Source organism: Artibeus jamaicensis, unplaced genomic scaffold (genome assembly GCF_021234435.1).
Source record: "Artibeus jamaicensis isolate MK-2021 breed Jamaican fruit bat unplaced genomic scaffold, CSHL_Jam_final contig_3290, whole genome shotgun sequence".
Taxonomy (NCBI): Eukaryota; Metazoa; Chordata; class Mammalia; order Chiroptera; family Phyllostomidae; genus Artibeus; species Artibeus jamaicensis.
The window spans coordinates 1,480,706-1,495,584 of record NW_026521779.1 but is presented as its reverse complement, the minus strand read 5'-3'; the positions used below and the strand labels follow the sequence as shown (position 1 = coordinate 1,495,584).

The 14,879-nt window shown below is 52.8% G+C and overlaps 2 protein-coding genes across 3 annotated transcripts; one reads left to right on the top strand and one right to left on the bottom strand.

Moving 5' to 3' along the window:
• Nucleotides 1-3,957: 3,957 nt before the first annotated feature.
• TRIR (telomerase RNA component interacting RNase) lies at nt 3,958-7,035 on the bottom strand. 2 transcript variants are annotated; one of them, XM_037145732.2, is made up of 3 exons: nt 6,612-7,018; nt 4,680-4,757; nt 3,958-4,386 (listed from the first exon to the last, which is right to left on the bottom strand). In XM_037145732.2, the coding sequence occupies exons 1-3, from the start codon at nt 6,948-6,950 to the stop codon at nt 4,279-4,281; spliced, it is 525 nt and encodes a 174-aa protein (XP_037001627.2). In that variant the 5' UTR covers nt 6,951-7,018; the 3' UTR covers nt 3,958-4,278. The 2 variants fall into 2 exon arrangements, with proteins under 2 accessions (XP_037001627.2, XP_037001628.2); XM_037145733.2 differs by lacking the exon at nt 3,958-4,386 and having other exon boundaries at nt 4,681-4,757; nt 6,635-7,035.
• A 69-nt stretch (nt 7,036-7,104) lies between these two features.
• GET3 (guided entry of tail-anchored proteins factor 3, ATPase) lies at nt 7,105-14,391 on the top strand. The gene is made up of 8 exons (XM_037145731.2): nt 7,105-7,719; nt 8,358-8,565; nt 9,368-9,515; nt 12,100-12,248; nt 12,329-12,479; nt 13,252-13,359; nt 13,445-13,642; nt 14,046-14,391. The coding sequence occupies exons 2-8, from the start codon at nt 8,405-8,407 to the stop codon at nt 14,175-14,177; spliced, it is 1,047 nt and encodes a 348-aa protein (XP_037001626.1). The 5' UTR covers nt 7,105-7,719; nt 8,358-8,404; the 3' UTR covers nt 14,178-14,391.
• Nucleotides 14,392-14,879: the final 488 nt, after the last annotated feature.

The window sequence follows — 14,879 nt, the reverse complement described above, 5'->3', positions numbered from 1 at the left end:
AACTAATAAACGCTGGATCAAAACGGCCTACTCCCTTTCCCCACTTGAGGCTGAATAAAGCGGACAGCCCAGGAAATTTAGGCAAGAGGCAGGTAGTGAAGGAAGACTTTTTTGTGATCTTCGCACCGTCCGAGGACATAGTACGGCCCTCTTCCTCTTAAGACCAGGAAGGGGCTGGAGACCCTGGGAGACCAGTTTTCCCTACCATTCACAGCCTTGGTTTCCCCACTTGTCAAATTGGTATACAAATACGTAGTATGCTGGTTTAGAGGTAAGGTAAGCATCACCAAAATTTTCATATCGTGGCATCTACCGGGAGGGGCCCAAGGCCATCCTTTCACTGTATTCAGCCCCTCCCTAAACCAGTATTTACTGAATTTACTTTATCAACTAATGCTCTAATCCCAAAGAACAATCCAGCCCTGCCCTGAGAAACTTTTTGGCTTGAGAGAGGCACAAGGTCAATTTTTGCTCCAGCCTGGAGGAAGGAGATCGGTTTCTTAGTTCACTTCCCTTTGGCAAAGTCAGTCCCGGCTCTGTCCGTTCATAAAAAACAGGAACCTAAGACATCTCTCTCGGAGTACTGTTTTTGGGAAAGGTCCGCTGACATCTAGCTCCAGCCTCACGGTCAGATTCCCGGAAAGATTCCCACTTCAGCTGGCTACGCTGGACAAACACCCGACCAGAGAAACACATGCGCAAAGCCGCCGCCTACGCCTGCGCAATGACCTTCCGTGGCGCCGGAACTTGCCTGAATTACAAATTCCCTCTTGCCGCGTGCGCGAGTTTATGGGCTCAAATCCCAGGTATCTGGAGAGCTGTGGAGGTGGGCGTAAAGCAGTCAGGCTAAGCGGCTGACATTAGGTTTGCAGGTTTCCGGAGAGCGTACAGACAGGTAGTTTTCTGCTCAGGGCTGGGGGCTGCCCCATATAAGGCTTAGAGACGCAGGAAAGAATTTGTTAGGGTTCACCTCCTTTTTTAACACGCAGTTTCTAGGGACTCTGAGCAAGCCTCCGGGTAAGAGTGCATCGGAGTGGAATAATGTGGCGTCGCCTGTATGGTCCACAGTATTGGGACTGACGGAAATCCTTCTCTCCAGCCGGTGTGTTGATTTGGGCAATCCCCACCCCCCGCCCCCATTTCTTAAGCACCTACTGCCAGCCAGGAGGTTTCCAATTGTAACTCTCTGAACAGCCATGTGCACAACAAACTTACTTCATGTAGAAGCTTTCAGGGCAAATGATACTCAAGGACCTGATGCCCAACCATGAATCTGAGATAGGAGACAAACGCTTATCACTTTACCTCCCTGCCTGAGCATGTTACCACACTACACCCGTGTTTAAAGGTGATGAGTCTTTACATTCTGGGGGTTTTCTTCACTCTCCGAAGGTTTTTGGGATCTCAACAGGATTGTTCTTGAGAGGTCATGTAATACATGCATCATTTTCAGAAGTATAAAGTTTTTTTGTTGTTTTTGGAAGGACAGCAAAGAATTTGGACTTCTCGCAAAACACTTCTGAGAATAGCGTTCATTGCCTGAATGTTGAGAAATCTGTACTTTTGACTGTTAAATACCATATACATGGATTTTAATAAATGAAAGTTGTCTCAAAAAATAAAAACAAAAAAGCTCAGCATTTCTCAAACACAGCCACCAAACGCAAGCCATTTGCTTCACCCAGAAAGCAGTGACAGTTGTTTGCAATGATGTCAGGGTTAACATTACTATATGAGCACTGCTCTTGTATTTGAACCTGACTCTAGAGATGGTTCTGCATTTTTCCCCTATTTTATAGAAGAAGAATCTGAACCACGGAAAGGTTTATTGACTTATCCAAGCTCAACAGGTATCAGAATAGTTTGAAGCAAGGGGCTACGTGACTCACCAAAACCTGGTATTTGGTTTTCCTCCCCTTTCATATTTTCCCCCGTTCAGAGCTGGTGAGCACCATGAAAGGAGATGACAAGACTCCACCATCTCCTCCTGCCTCTTGACACTTCAAACTAGAGGCTGAGCTGCTGCAGAGGCGACCTACTTTCTCCCTCGTGTTTTTTTAAAGATCCAGCCACTGCTGATGACTGAGAGGAGAGATGGCTCTATTGGTTATGTGCCCCCCACACACACTCTATATCCCCAAGGCTAAAGTCAACACATGGGACAGCTTAGCATTCCCAGAGTGGGAAGAGCACTTTGAGCCAATGTAGAAAATAAACCAGACAAGCTTTACTGTGTATTAGCAGATGAAAGGGGATGTATCTCCTGCTCCTCTTCAAGCAAACCTCCAGCTTGCTGCCTCTTCAAGTCAGGTATGGTTTCACCTTGGGGTCTTTGCACCTGCTGTTCCTCCCACCTGGAACACTTCCAAAGACTTCACTGCCAGTCTCAACTCCTTCAGAACCTGGGACAAATGCTGCCTTCTCAAGGAGGTAGGCCATCCCTGACCTACTTAAAATTGCCATCTTTTCCACTCTCATCTCAGTCCCCATTTCAATCTTTATTTTTTCCCTAGGATGTATAACCATCTGATGTATTCTATGTTTTATTATGTTTCTTGTCTGTTTCTACCCAACTATAATGTCACCTCCACTGGTGTTCCACTCCAACCCCCACAGGCTGGATTCTGGCAGAGTCTGAAGCCAAGCAGCTGCCATCTCAGCCTTTTCCCAGGACCACAACAATCTGCCCTTCCTCCCTCTGCCTCTACAGGCCCCAGTAACCACCATGGTTCTCCAAGTCCTGACCCTTCCCTGATGGAAGGGATACAAGAACCTGACCCTAGGACAGGCTGGAGTGCGGGGCTGCTCAGCATTCAGGCCTGGGAAGGCCTAAGAGGTGGGATCATGTCAGGAGCCCCAGGTCTATTAGGAGTTGGGAGCCCCCAAGAAGGAGTTGGAAGGTACTGGCATCTTAAAACATCCCAGCTCAAATGGGATGAACAAAGGGGCCAGGAGGGTACAGAAGTACAAGGAGCATTAGAGGAACGCTAGGGGAGTCAGACTTTGGGATACTCTGTACCCTAATACGTCGTTATGTCTGTAGGTGGGACAAACCAACCAGTGTACTCCTCCTGATCATGTACGTAGCCAGACAGGGTCAATCCCAGCCTCCCTGGAAGGTCTGCAAGTAGCTAGAAAGAGCAGCTGCAGTGGAATCCAGATCCTAGCCCTCCTCACTTCCTATACTGCCAACAGCCCAGCACCCTAGCTACCCAGATCATGACCCAGCCTCCCATCTCCCAGGTTGTACCCCAACTCCACTTTGGCCAGGCAGATCCCGTTAAAATGTAAGGCACAACAGGTTGCTTCTTAGCTCAAAACCAGCAAAGGCTTCTATTAAGTAAGAATGAAGTTCCAAGTTCTCGCCCTAACATACAAGGCTCTGTATGTAATACACCCACCCCACCCCCTCACTCACCTGGCTCGTGATACAGGTCTCCTGGAAGTTCCACATAAGGGCCACGTACTCTCCCTCCTGTCTTTAAACTGGCTGTTCCCTCTTCCTGGAACTCATTTCCTCACCTCCCTCAGGTCCCTGATCAGATGTCAGTGAAAACAGACACCCTTCTCCAGACTCAACCCTGTAAGTCTTCACAGGCACCTCCCAAATGGCTTCCCCTTTTTGTCTGTCTCCTTCCACAAGGACAGAGAGCTTGGTCTCTTCTAGGGCCCCAGGACCCAGCCCAGGCACACAGTAGGTGCTCAGTGTCTGCTGAATGACAGCTTTAGTCAGCTAAATGGGACCATGAAGAGCCCCTGAACATGAGGGGCAACAGTGGGGATAGAGTCAGGGGTAAGGGTAAATGGGTCCTGAGTCCAGGTCTGCTGCCAGGGCACACCCCCATTATCCCACGCCCATCATCCCACCCCCACACCAAGCTAGATCCAGGATCCCGTGAGCACAGCAAGGAAGGGTCTAGGTTGAAAGGAATAAAGAAGTCAAATCAATCACACAGCTCCGGCACTAAGTTCTTTACTTCCCAGAAGTGATGGATAAGGAGAGGAAAGGGAGGGTGAGAAAAGGAAGACTGAAAGAGCCAGAGAGGGCGAGGAGGTGGGAGACAGGGGACAGTAAACCACTGTTCTATGAAGTCTCAGGAGGCAAGTGCTCAAGGTAAAAAAGAGTCCTGGAGAATCGTCCGCGGCTGCGGGAAGCATCTCGGTTTCCTTCTGTGTTTAAGTCCTTGGGGGGAAAGGCTGCTGCCACTGCCGCCGCATTAAATAGTTATGTACATCGCAGAGAGTCCCAGGCCATAGGCAGGCAGGGGAAGAAGGGGGTCATTTCACCAGGGGCCGAGTTTTATCATCATCGCCGCACTGGTGGGCTTTGTACTTTTTCACCTCTGCCATGTACTTGGCCCACGCGTCACCTTTACTTGTTAATACCTGTGGGGGCACACAGGAGGTTGGAAAGGAAATGCCAAGGAGGTCAAGAACTGGAGTCAGGACTGTCCTGAGACAACTGACCCACCCCCAGTGTCACCACCCCAGAGATCTGGGTTTGGGGTAAAGACATTCAGGGTCAAGTTATCTGGGGACTTGTTGAAAGCCCCCCCCCCAACCCAGTACCCCCATCCAAGGCCCAGATGCTAGACAGGGAGAGAGAGGGCTGATTAGCCAGGTGCAGAGGTTGGAAAGGAAAGGCCTAGTGGGAAGCTCCAGATACCTAGCCTGCTCACCTCATCCTCCGTCTTCTGCTTCTTGGCTACTATTCCCGTCTTGAGGGCTAGTTTGTTCCCGCCTCTGCGCTTGCCCACCTGGGTGAAGGGACAGAAGACTGCAACGGTTACAGGAGCCGGGCCCGCCCTTGGCGGCGCTGAGGCCCACTACACCTTTCTAGCCCGGCCGGGTGGCCCGTCCCGACGCCGCGCCCAGCTCCGCCAGCCGGCCAACCTGCGCAGCAATCAGAGAGGAGCACACGCGACTCTTAGCACCTGCCCTGGGCCCGTTATGCCCAGGCAGTTGTGGGCTCCCAGGTGGCCCTCCCAGGGAGTGAGAAGAACCCTCACATTAGTAGGGCCGGGCTCATCTTCACTCTCCATGCTGTAAGCCTCACCCTCCCCTAGCAGTGACCACCCAGGTTTTTATTAAGCACTTGCTGTACATCAAGCCCTGTGCCAAGTGCTTTGTGTGTATTGTCTTTTACTTTAACAGTTACAACCATCCTCATTTTATGTATAAGGAAACATCTTTGAGAAGGAGAGGCCTGTACTCTCAGTCCTGCTGCCAGCAAACTATGGATCTGGGTTCAGGATCAAGGGAGTCCAAGCCACAGAGCAGTATCCTTAACCACCAAGCAACACTGTGTCCCCCACACCTAATCTGGCCTGGCCTCTTTGAGGGTACTCCCCCAACAGCCCTTCAATGAACAAATGAAAAAAGGTGGGAATAACTACTGCTACTTTCACTCAAGAAGGGGCACTCGTCTTCCATACCATTCTCACACCAACCCAGCCTCAAACAGATGTCTCACTCCAGACTTCTATCCTGGCCTTCCACGGTGTCCCACTGACTGATGGTTTCCTGTGCTCCACCAGCTGCAACAGGCTTGACAGTATCATGCTTTTCCACCCCTCAACCAAACATTAAGTGAGCTGTCCTAATGGGACTAATCTCACACCCATTTTTGGTGGATAAAGAAACTTGACCCCCGGTCTGTTATTCTCAAGTCAAAACTTCTCTCTCCACACTATGGGGACTTGATCTCAACACCAGAGACAAAACAAGCCCAGAGTGAACAATCTCTATAGATGCTTTTTATTTAGCCTAAAACTTCTCAATCTTGCACTAATGACTTTTGGAACTGCATCATTCTTTGCTGGGGGTGGGGGTGTGAGGAGGGCTGTCTTGTGCATTGCAGAATATTGGGCAACATCCCTGGTCTCCACTCAGAGATGTAAATAGCACTCCCTCCCCAAGTTCTACCACCAAAAATGTCTCCACATTTTGCTACACGGGAAGATCATCCCCAACTGAAAATGACTGGTTCGGCCCTTTCTGTAAGTCTGACCCCATGCTAACCCCTCTTCCAGGATGGCTTCAATGAACTCTCATCATAGCGGAAAAGATGATGTCCATTTTTGCGAATAAAAAAGCGAAGGTAGGCCATCCCCAACGCTCCAGGAAAGCAGCGATCTTCTCTGTCATGTTCACCAGGGCCTATCCAACACCTAACACAATGCCCGACACAAGATAAGGTGCTCCAGAGACATACTGGACAAACACGACTCAGGGAAGGCAAGCAAATTTCTTGAGGTAACAGTAAGAGGTCTGAATCTCTAATCCAAACGCATCTTAGACTCTAGATCTGAGTTTGCTCCCGTTCCTAATAGTGGTTCATTGTCCCGGTATCCACAGTTCCGGTACCACTCAAACAGGAATCCCTATCTAGTTCCCGACTCCCGGTTCTCGCGAGCAGGCTACAGGGGGTGCCCAAGTTCGCCCCCAAACCTCTCTCGTCGGGAATCCAGGTTTCCCATCTTCAGCGGTGACCTGGATGCCCCCTCATTGGGGCTGGAGTGTTATACCTGGATCCCGATCCCCTCTCCTGGGCCCGATTCTCCCTGCCAAGGAAGGCCCTGGCGCCCGCCCCCACCCCCGCGGCTCCTTACGAAGCTGAGCGTAGGGCCCGGGCCGCCCTTCCTCTTCGGATCCCCAGGCCCCGCGGCGGCGGCGGTAGCTGGCTGATCGGGTCGCGGCGGGCCCGGGGGCGGCTCCTCCTGCCGCTGCCGCTGCTCCTCCTCCATCTTCCGCTTGAACAGCTCGAGGAAGCTGCCGTCGTTGGCAAACAAGTTCACGCCACCAGACACCGGGCTCGACACTTCCTCGTCCCCGCTCTCGGGTGACGTCCCGGGCCCCGACTCAGCCCATCGGCTCCCGCCGCCACTGCCCGCCGCGGGGCCCACCGCCTCCCGGCCCGGAGGTTCCGCCCGTCTCCCTCGGGCGGCCATTTTGTCACCAGGTGCCGCGCAAAGGACTCCGGGAAGATTGCTCGGCCCCGCGCTTGGCGCCCGACTAGTCAGGTCCCGTGCAATGCCTGCCGGGAAGAGCGGTCTGGCCCCGCTGCGTCTGCAGTGGGGGCGGGGCTTGAGGGGCCGAGTGAATAAGAGGTAAAATCTGGCGTAGCGGACTCATGGGCTCAGACTTGGGCAGGCGTTTCGCAGACCCGGACACCCGGGAAGTGAGGCCATCGTCTAGGGTTGTAGCTGGCTTTTCGGAATGAGGTTTCCGCTTGGGACTGGGGTCGCATAGATTTCCAGGACTAGAATCCCCTTCTTGGAACCAGAAATAATCTAAGAAGTATCCCATTCCCTTTGAGGCTGTGTGCTCAACACCTTGGAACATAGGTCCCTAACTAGGTCTAGAGAGCCTATCGCCGGATTAAAAATGAGAGGGTTCTGGGTTGGGGTCCTGTCTCTGGGATGGAGCTCTCGTTTGGGAATGCAGGCACAGATCCTCTGTGGAGCTGTGGTCTCCATCTGAGAATCAGGTTATTATTTTATGGGCTAGAATACTCAGATGAAGCCGGAGGTATTTCTAAACTGGAGTCCTCTAGTTTAAAGTTAAGAGTGTCCGCCAAGGGCCTGGACCCCAGCTTGTAATTCTACCCAGCGCAGAAGTTCAAACGGAATTCTCTGGAGTCTCTCCTTCCACGAGGAGCAAACTGCAAGGAGGTTTTCGGGAATAGAGTCTCTTCCAAGACAAGGAGCGCAGCTGCAGGTACCGTCCCTGCCCTAGTTTGACCCGCATGGAGGTTCAGGGAGCACTGGACAAGGGTCTGCGGACCTTGCTCACAAGTAGAGTCTTCTCCCTCTAGCCTCTCACAGCGCCGGGACCGGTCTTCAGCCAACTAAACAATTCGTCTAGGACTGGTTTGCATCAGGAGCCATCTGGCTCCCAGGAGACGGACCTAAGAGGGGGTTGGGACCCAATCTGGAGTATAGCGCGGGGGGCAAAAGACCGACAAGAGATTGAGCCTATAAGAGTCAGGCTAGAGAGGACACAACTTCTCCTTAAGAGCCTGTACCGGGTGTTTGGCTGGTTGCTAAGGAGAGGTTGGAGGCTACTGGGACGTGAAAGTGACTGGTGAAAGTTAAAAAAAAAAAATGTAGCCAATGAAAAGAGAGCTGCGAGACTTGGAGCCCAATCAGTAAAGGGGAGTATTCTGGAACGTGCCAATATGTTAATTAGTTAGGGGGCGTCTTTGAGGAAAGATAGTCGACCGATTGACAAGGAAAACCCTAGAAAAGGAAAACATTGAAGATATAGCTTCTATTCGCAACTAAAAGTCAGGCTAAGGGAAAATTAACTCGGGCCCATAGCCCTGACGGAGATATGATAAGGAATTTCCCCTGTAGGTGCCTTGTGTGGTGCGCTCTGCTTGGTCACGTGAGCCGGTTTCAAGATGGCGGCAGGGGTGGCCGGGTGGGGGGTTGAGACAGAAGAGTTCGAGGATGCGCCTGATGTGGAGCCACTAGAACCCACGCTTAGCAACATCATCGAGCAGCGTAGCCTTAAATGGATCTTCGTTGGGGGCAAGGGTGGCGTTGGCAAGACCACCTGCAGGTAAAGAGCCTGTGGCAGGGGCCGGGAACACCGGTGGGATGTACCACTGGGCAAAGGGGAGGCCAGTGACCGGCTCTTCCACCACGAGCCGGACACGGGGGCTGGGCCGGGGTCTTCCGGGTTGTACTCTCCTGAAGTTTCCTGGAACAAATGGAAGATAACTCCTGAATGCAGGCCTGGGAACCTCTCAGTTGGACCATCCGCGTTGGGGCTCAGGGACCGAACCACATTGAACCCAGTGCACGGGTGCCATCAGAACACTTAGATGTCCCAATCAACTGGACCATGCCAGAGTGAGCGCAGAGTAGGGGTAGAGGCAAGCCATCCTCCTCTGACGAACCTTTCTACATTATGCCCACGTGGGGCCGGGGTGGGGGTGGAAGAAGGGGGAAAGGGAACGTGATTAGACTGTTCCATTAAGCTGGTAGGAAGGGGAGGGGTCCCTGGGGCAAATTATCCTGGGCAGGTGGACTGAACCATCTTGAGTTTAGCAGAAGGTTCAAAAGACTCCTTAGCATTGAGGGCATGCCAGGGACCCCCTTATCTATGCTGACTGAACACACCTGGACCATGTCACTCTGTGCCAGCAAAGAAGTAGGCATCAGGCCAGACTGGACCTCACCAATCTAGCCAGGTACAGGAGTTCAAGATCTAAGAGGGTCCCTCTGAAGATACTGAGGCTTGATCCCACAATTACCCATGTTCTCAAGGCCCCGCTTCTGGGCCCTGCATCAGCCTATGCAGACCTAGAAAGTAGAGACTGATCCCTTACTTTCTGCATTTTGACCTTTTCCTTGCCCAGCTGCAGCTTGGCAGTCCAGCTGTCCAAAGGGCGGGAGAGTGTTCTGATCATCTCCACAGACCCAGCCCACAACATCTCCGATGCGTTTGACCAGAAGTTCTCCAAGGTGCCCACCAAGGTCAAAGGCTATGACAACCTCTTTGCCATGGTGAGTAGAGTAAGGCTCAGCTCCCCACTCTGGCAGAGGCCCATTCAGGCCTTTCCTGTGAACACCTGCCATCAACTACAGTGTCTTGCCTAGTCTACATCCTTTGTCTCTCTAGTTTCACTCCTTCACCATATCCAGAGGAAAACGACTGAGGAATGCTTGTTGAGTGGAAAGAAAGCCAAAGTGACTGGCCCTTAGTGTGCAAGGGGAGGCAGGTTTCAGAGAGGTCAAATCAGAGCCACATGGTGTAGGACCTTGTAGGCTACTGGGAGCAGTTTGGCTTTGATTCCAAGATTAATAGGAAGCCTTTCGTTTTGAGTAGAGCAATGTCAAAGCCAAATTCATTTTTTCAAAAGTGCCCTGTGGCTGCCATGCAGAGACCGGATTGTAAGTTGAGGCTGGAAGTAAGGAGACTAACAAGGAGCTTGGGTCAGTGACCAGGCAAGAGATGATGGCAGCCAAGATGATGGAGGAAGAATGTTGGGGGAGAAATGGCTAGATCAGGATGTCTCTTGGAAATAAAGTGCTGCATCTTGGTTGTAATGTGCGAGGGAAAGAAACGAATTAAGTGCATCTCTTGGTTGGCTCTTGAGCAGCTGGGATGGGGAAGACTAAGACAAGAGCAGGTTTAGAAGAGACAAATCAGGAATTCCATTTTGACTGCAGGGAGTCCAAGGTGCCCACTGAACGTCTAAGTGCTTAACGTGAGCCTGGAACTCAGAGGAAGTTGACATTAATTTGGGGGTCATGGCCCCGAGGACAGTATTTAAAGCTGTGTAAGTGAAGGAGAGTGTGAGAGAACAGAGAAGCCCAGAAACAATCTGAGAGCGCATTCACATTTAGGGTTCAATAGTGAAGAAGGCCAAGAAGGAGCCACCAAGGAGGTGAGAGAGCCCGAAGGTATGGACTCTGGATCTCCAGGAGGACAAAGGAACTTGGGCAGAAAGAGGTCCACTCCAGGAGGCATATCACTTTTTAAAGAGACTACCCTGGGAGTAGGGGGCAAAAGCGGGCCTTTGTGAGCCAAGAAGGTAGAGACAGTGATCGTCATGATGGGGGCTGAGAAAGGGAGTCATCACAGGAGGGAGATGGAAAAGGGGTTAAGGAGGGTTCCTTTTTTTAGAAAAGAGTTGCTGGAGTATATTTGTATGCTGATGTAAATGCTCCAACAGGAAGGGACAAGTGATGTTGCAGGAGGGAGTGAGGATGCTAGCAGAGAACTGTCCTCAGGTGGGAATGAGCTTCATCCAGTGCACAGACCCATGGCTTGGCTTCTCAGGGCTGGGGATTCAGAGGCAAGGCGGGGGGACTGGGACGTTTCCCAGAGATAAGGATATTGACAGCCAATAGCTTTTCTTTCTCTTTGAGACCCAGGTGAGGCACACCTCCCAGCAGAGAACAAGGAGAAAATGGGATAGAAGGGGTTTGACGTGGGGTAAGACGTGACGTAAACACTCCCAAGGGTGGATTGTCTGGCTGCCAAGTGCCCATGAGAATTTGTGATTAGAAATGGGGAGCAAGGTGGGAACTATTTGTCAGATGTGTTCCCCTGATGTTCAGCTCAGTGCAGCCGCACCAGAGAGCCAGCAATGAGCAGGATGGGGACTTTGCCAACCACAGAGGGAAAAGGGAATGTTTGTAGCAGCAGCCTGAGAAGCCTGGACTGGATATGGGTGCCAGCCAAGAGGGACACCAGCAGTGAACTGGGGTCTGGGGAGAGAGGACAAGGTGGCCCAAAGAGGTTTAAATAACTGAGGCAGGAGGCAAAGAGGCCCAGGTCAGAGAATGGGATGTGTGAGCTCAGAGGTGATGCAGTAACTAGGAATAACCCGTTAAGGATGTAACTGGGTGTGATTTGGCGGGGGGGGGGGGGGGTGATGGGTAGGCAATGCTTCATGTGGGAAAATGGACCTCTGAGGCCAGTGAAGGGAGCTTCCTCACAGAACTCATGAAGCCACCAAGATGAGGTGCCATAGTAGGATAGAGAACAAGCCACCAAGTCCAGGACTGGCCCGGGACACCGGGGATTGTCATACCTTTGTAGATTCCACATCCATGTTGAGGGCCTCCTGTGTACATACAGTTTCTGGCCCCTTCATGGAGCTGACATTCTGATTAGGAGGAAGGTCGAGAAAGGTGATGTACTAGTAAGTCATGTGAGGAAAGGCTGGGTGTTAAGGAGAAAGGAAGGCAGGGCAGTAGGGGCTGTAGGTGAGCTGTTAAATGAGATGGTGAGGGAAAACTCACATTAGAGGGATAACCTGGAAGCAGTCAGGGGCCTGAGCGGGGGAAATAGCTGACGAAAGCCCTGCAGCAGGCTTTGGCTTCCCTCTGGGGACACTGATCGAAATTTGCAGTTTCCCATCTGTTTTTGAAATAGTTTGACCCTTTGTGCAGTGTGGAGACCTTAGTGCCTGAGGGAAGACCATGACACCTAGGGGGCTTCCCAGTCTCTTCCCTGAGGGGTCTGATGCAAGGCCAGTGTTGGGGCCTTTTATGGGCTCCCCTGGTGCCCACTCAGGTGAGGAAGCCCTGGGAGCAGCAGCAGCAGCCTGAGTCTCAATCCCTTGCCCCCCCCCCCCAGGAGATTGACCCCAGCCTTGGCGTGGCAGAGCTGCCTGACGAGTTCTTTGAGGAGGACAACATGCTAAGCATGGGCAAGAAGATGATGCAGGAAGCCATGAGCGCCTTCCCAGGCATCGACGAGGCCATGAGCTATGCGGAGGTTATGAGGTCAGGTCCAGCGGCCTAGTGCTGCCTGGGGCTGGGATGGAAGAAGGAGCAGAGTGGGCCTGACCGTCATCTCCCTGCAGGCTGGTGAAGGGCATGAACTTCTCAGTGGTGGTGTTTGACACGGCGCCCACGGGCCACACGCTGAGGCTGCTGAACTTCCCCACCATCGTGGAGCGGGGCTTAGGCCGCCTCATGCAGATCAAGAACCAGATCAGCCCCTTCATCTCACAGGCAGGCAGGGCCCCAGGGCATCCAGGTCTCCCCTGAGTAGGAGCCAGTTCCCAGGCCCCCAGATATGCGGTGACAAAGGCCTTTCCCACACACAGTCCCTCTGGGTCCATGGTTCCCAATAGGTGGGGTGGCTCTTCATCATGGGAGGACTGTTCCCCCTCTAGGGGACTTAGTGTGTCCACCCCCGCCTACTGGGTGCCCCAGACAGAGCTTGAAAGCACATATTTCACAGCCAGGTGGCCCAGGTTCAAATGCTTTGCACTCTAGTGTGACATAGCTGTGTGACAAAGGCAAGTCATTTAATTTCTCTGGGCTTTACCTTCCTTGCCTGTCTAAATGGAGAGCATGTGAGTGTTGCCATTTATTATTATTAGCATGACACCTTGACAAACATACACATCCCAGCCCGCAGGTGGTGTGTGTGGTCCCCCAGTGGGGACCTGTGCCTCAGGTAGTCATATTTGTAGAGCACTTACTCTGTGCCAGGCACTGTTCTGAGCATGTGACGTGTGTTAACTCATCTAGGACACCAGCTGTTGGAGGTAAGGTCTACGTATGGGGAAATTAAGCCTTCAGGAGGTTAGGCCACCTGGCCACGTTCCCCCAGAAGAGGCAGAGCTGGGATTTGACCCCTTCAGGCTGCTCAAGGGCCCACACCTTTAACCACTGGGAGGTGTTAGGAGCCATCCACCCCGGGTGTGTAGTAAGCCCCCAACCCAGGAGGTATAATGGCCCCAGGTAAGCCTCAAGCCCTCCCTTGTTCTTCCCCCAGATGTGCAACATGCTGGGCCTGGGGGATATGAACGCAGACCAGCTGGCCTCCAAGCTGGAGGAGACACTGCCCGTCATTCGCTCCGTCAGCGAACAGTTCAAGGACCCTGTGAGTCATGGGACAGGTGGACAGTGAGAGGCTTCGGGGACAGGGATAGCACTTGGCCCTCACTGTCCTCTCTCATGCCTTGCAGGAGCAGACAACTTTCATCTGTGTGTGCATTGCTGAGTTCCTGTCCCTGTATGAGACAGAGCGGCTGATCCAGGAGCTGGCCAAGTGCAAGATTGACACACACAACATCATTGTCAACCAGCTCGTCTTCCCAGACCCCGAGAAGCCCTGCAAGATGTGTGAGGCACGCCACAAGATCCAGGCCAAGTACCTGGACCAGGTGTGCATGCCCAACTACCCATTCAGCCCTCACACCTCTGATCCTGGCAGTGGGGACCGGGCCCAGCCTAGCCACAGCCTGCCAGCCATTTACTCCATGTTCTTTTTGCTTCATCCAACCTCTGACCTCTGCCCTAGCCTCCTACCTTTCACCCTACCTCAGACCTTTCCCCTTAGTTTGGCACTGAAGGACTGTGGCAAGGCTGGCCTGGATACCTCTGGCCCTGGGGAACCGGTGGTCCAGCCAGGGATCTCTGACCTCACTGGCACTCATACCAGTGACCCTGTGAAGCCTCTGACCCAGGGAGGCCCCCAGCCTAATCCCTTCAATCTGCCCGTATTCTGTCCCTGCCCTGCATCCAGCCCCCTGACCTCTGACCTCTGCCCCCCTGCCCTGGCCACAGATGGAGGACCTGTACGAAGACTTCCACATTGTGAAGCTGCCTTTGCTGCCCCATGAGGTGCGCGGGGCAGACAAGGTCAACACCTTCTCTGCCCTCCTCCTGGAGCCCTACAAGCCACCCAGCGCCCAGTAGCACCGCTGCCAGCCCCAGCTGCTACCATTTCCACCCACCCTCCACCCCACTGGGGCAGAGTTTGCACAGAGTCCCCCCATAGTACAGGGGGAGCCATTCAGAAGGTGGGAGACAGGGAGGGGTCTGTTCCCCCTGGTGGGGCTTGGGAGGCTGTAGCTGCCCCCACCTCTCCCTGCCCCTCCCACCTCAATAAAAATTATCTTAAACCATACAAGGGTTTGGGAGTCAGCGCCTCCATAGAGTTGCACAGGTTGTATATCACACAAAGATGTCATGTTTAAAGGGGCACAGTGATGAGACCTAACAAAGGTGGGTGTCTTCAGTAAGGGGTGATATTTTTAGCTCTCTATAGGTAGGGGTGTCCCTACCATAATGCGTGGAGCAGAAGGGATATATATCTTCTTCCTTTGAGGCTCAGAGCGTGGGAACCAGGAGGCCTCTTGGAGAGCTCCAGGCTGGTAGGGAGCAGATTAGGCCGGCAGCGGCCCAGCACTGCCTGCTGTTTGCTTTGGAGATTAGTGGGCACCCTGGGCAGAGATTGGACTGGCCAGACTGGGGATTAACAGTCTCCACCCCCGATTCCTGCCCCCATGGGGTGACATCAGCTCCTCCCAGCACAGCTACACTCAGATACAGATTAGGACACAGGATGGCAGAGGACCCAAGCCAGAGAGACCCTGAAGTCTTGTCCTTCCTGTAGTC

What these genes read in the sequence shown, in the direction of transcription:
- TRIR (XM_037145732.2), bottom strand. Translation starts at nt 6,950, where the DNA reads ATGGCCGCCCGAGGGAGACGGGCGGAACCTCCGGGCCGGGAGGCGGTG. An exon ending in CGGGCCCTACGCTCAGCTTC is followed by an intron (nt 4,758 to 6,611) that starts GTAAGGAGCCGC and finishes CCCTTCACCCAG; the next exon opens with GTGGGCAAGCGCAGAGGCGG. An exon ending in AGCAGAAGACGGAGGATGAG is followed by an intron (nt 4,387 to 4,679) that starts GTGAGCAGGCTA and finishes GTGCCCCCACAG; the next exon opens with GTATTAACAAGTAAAGGTGA.
- GET3 (XM_037145731.2), top strand. Translation starts at nt 8,405, where the DNA reads ATGGCGGCAGGGGTGGCCGGGTGGGGGGTTGAGACAGAAGAGTTCGAG. An exon ending in GTTGGCAAGACCACCTGCAG is followed by an intron (nt 8,566 to 9,367) that starts GTAAAGAGCCTG and finishes TTCCTTGCCCAG; the next exon opens with CTGCAGCTTGGCAGTCCAGC. An exon ending in AGCTATGCGGAGGTTATGAG is followed by an intron (nt 12,249 to 12,328) that starts GTCAGGTCCAGC and finishes ATCTCCCTGCAG; the next exon opens with GCTGGTGAAGGGCATGAACT.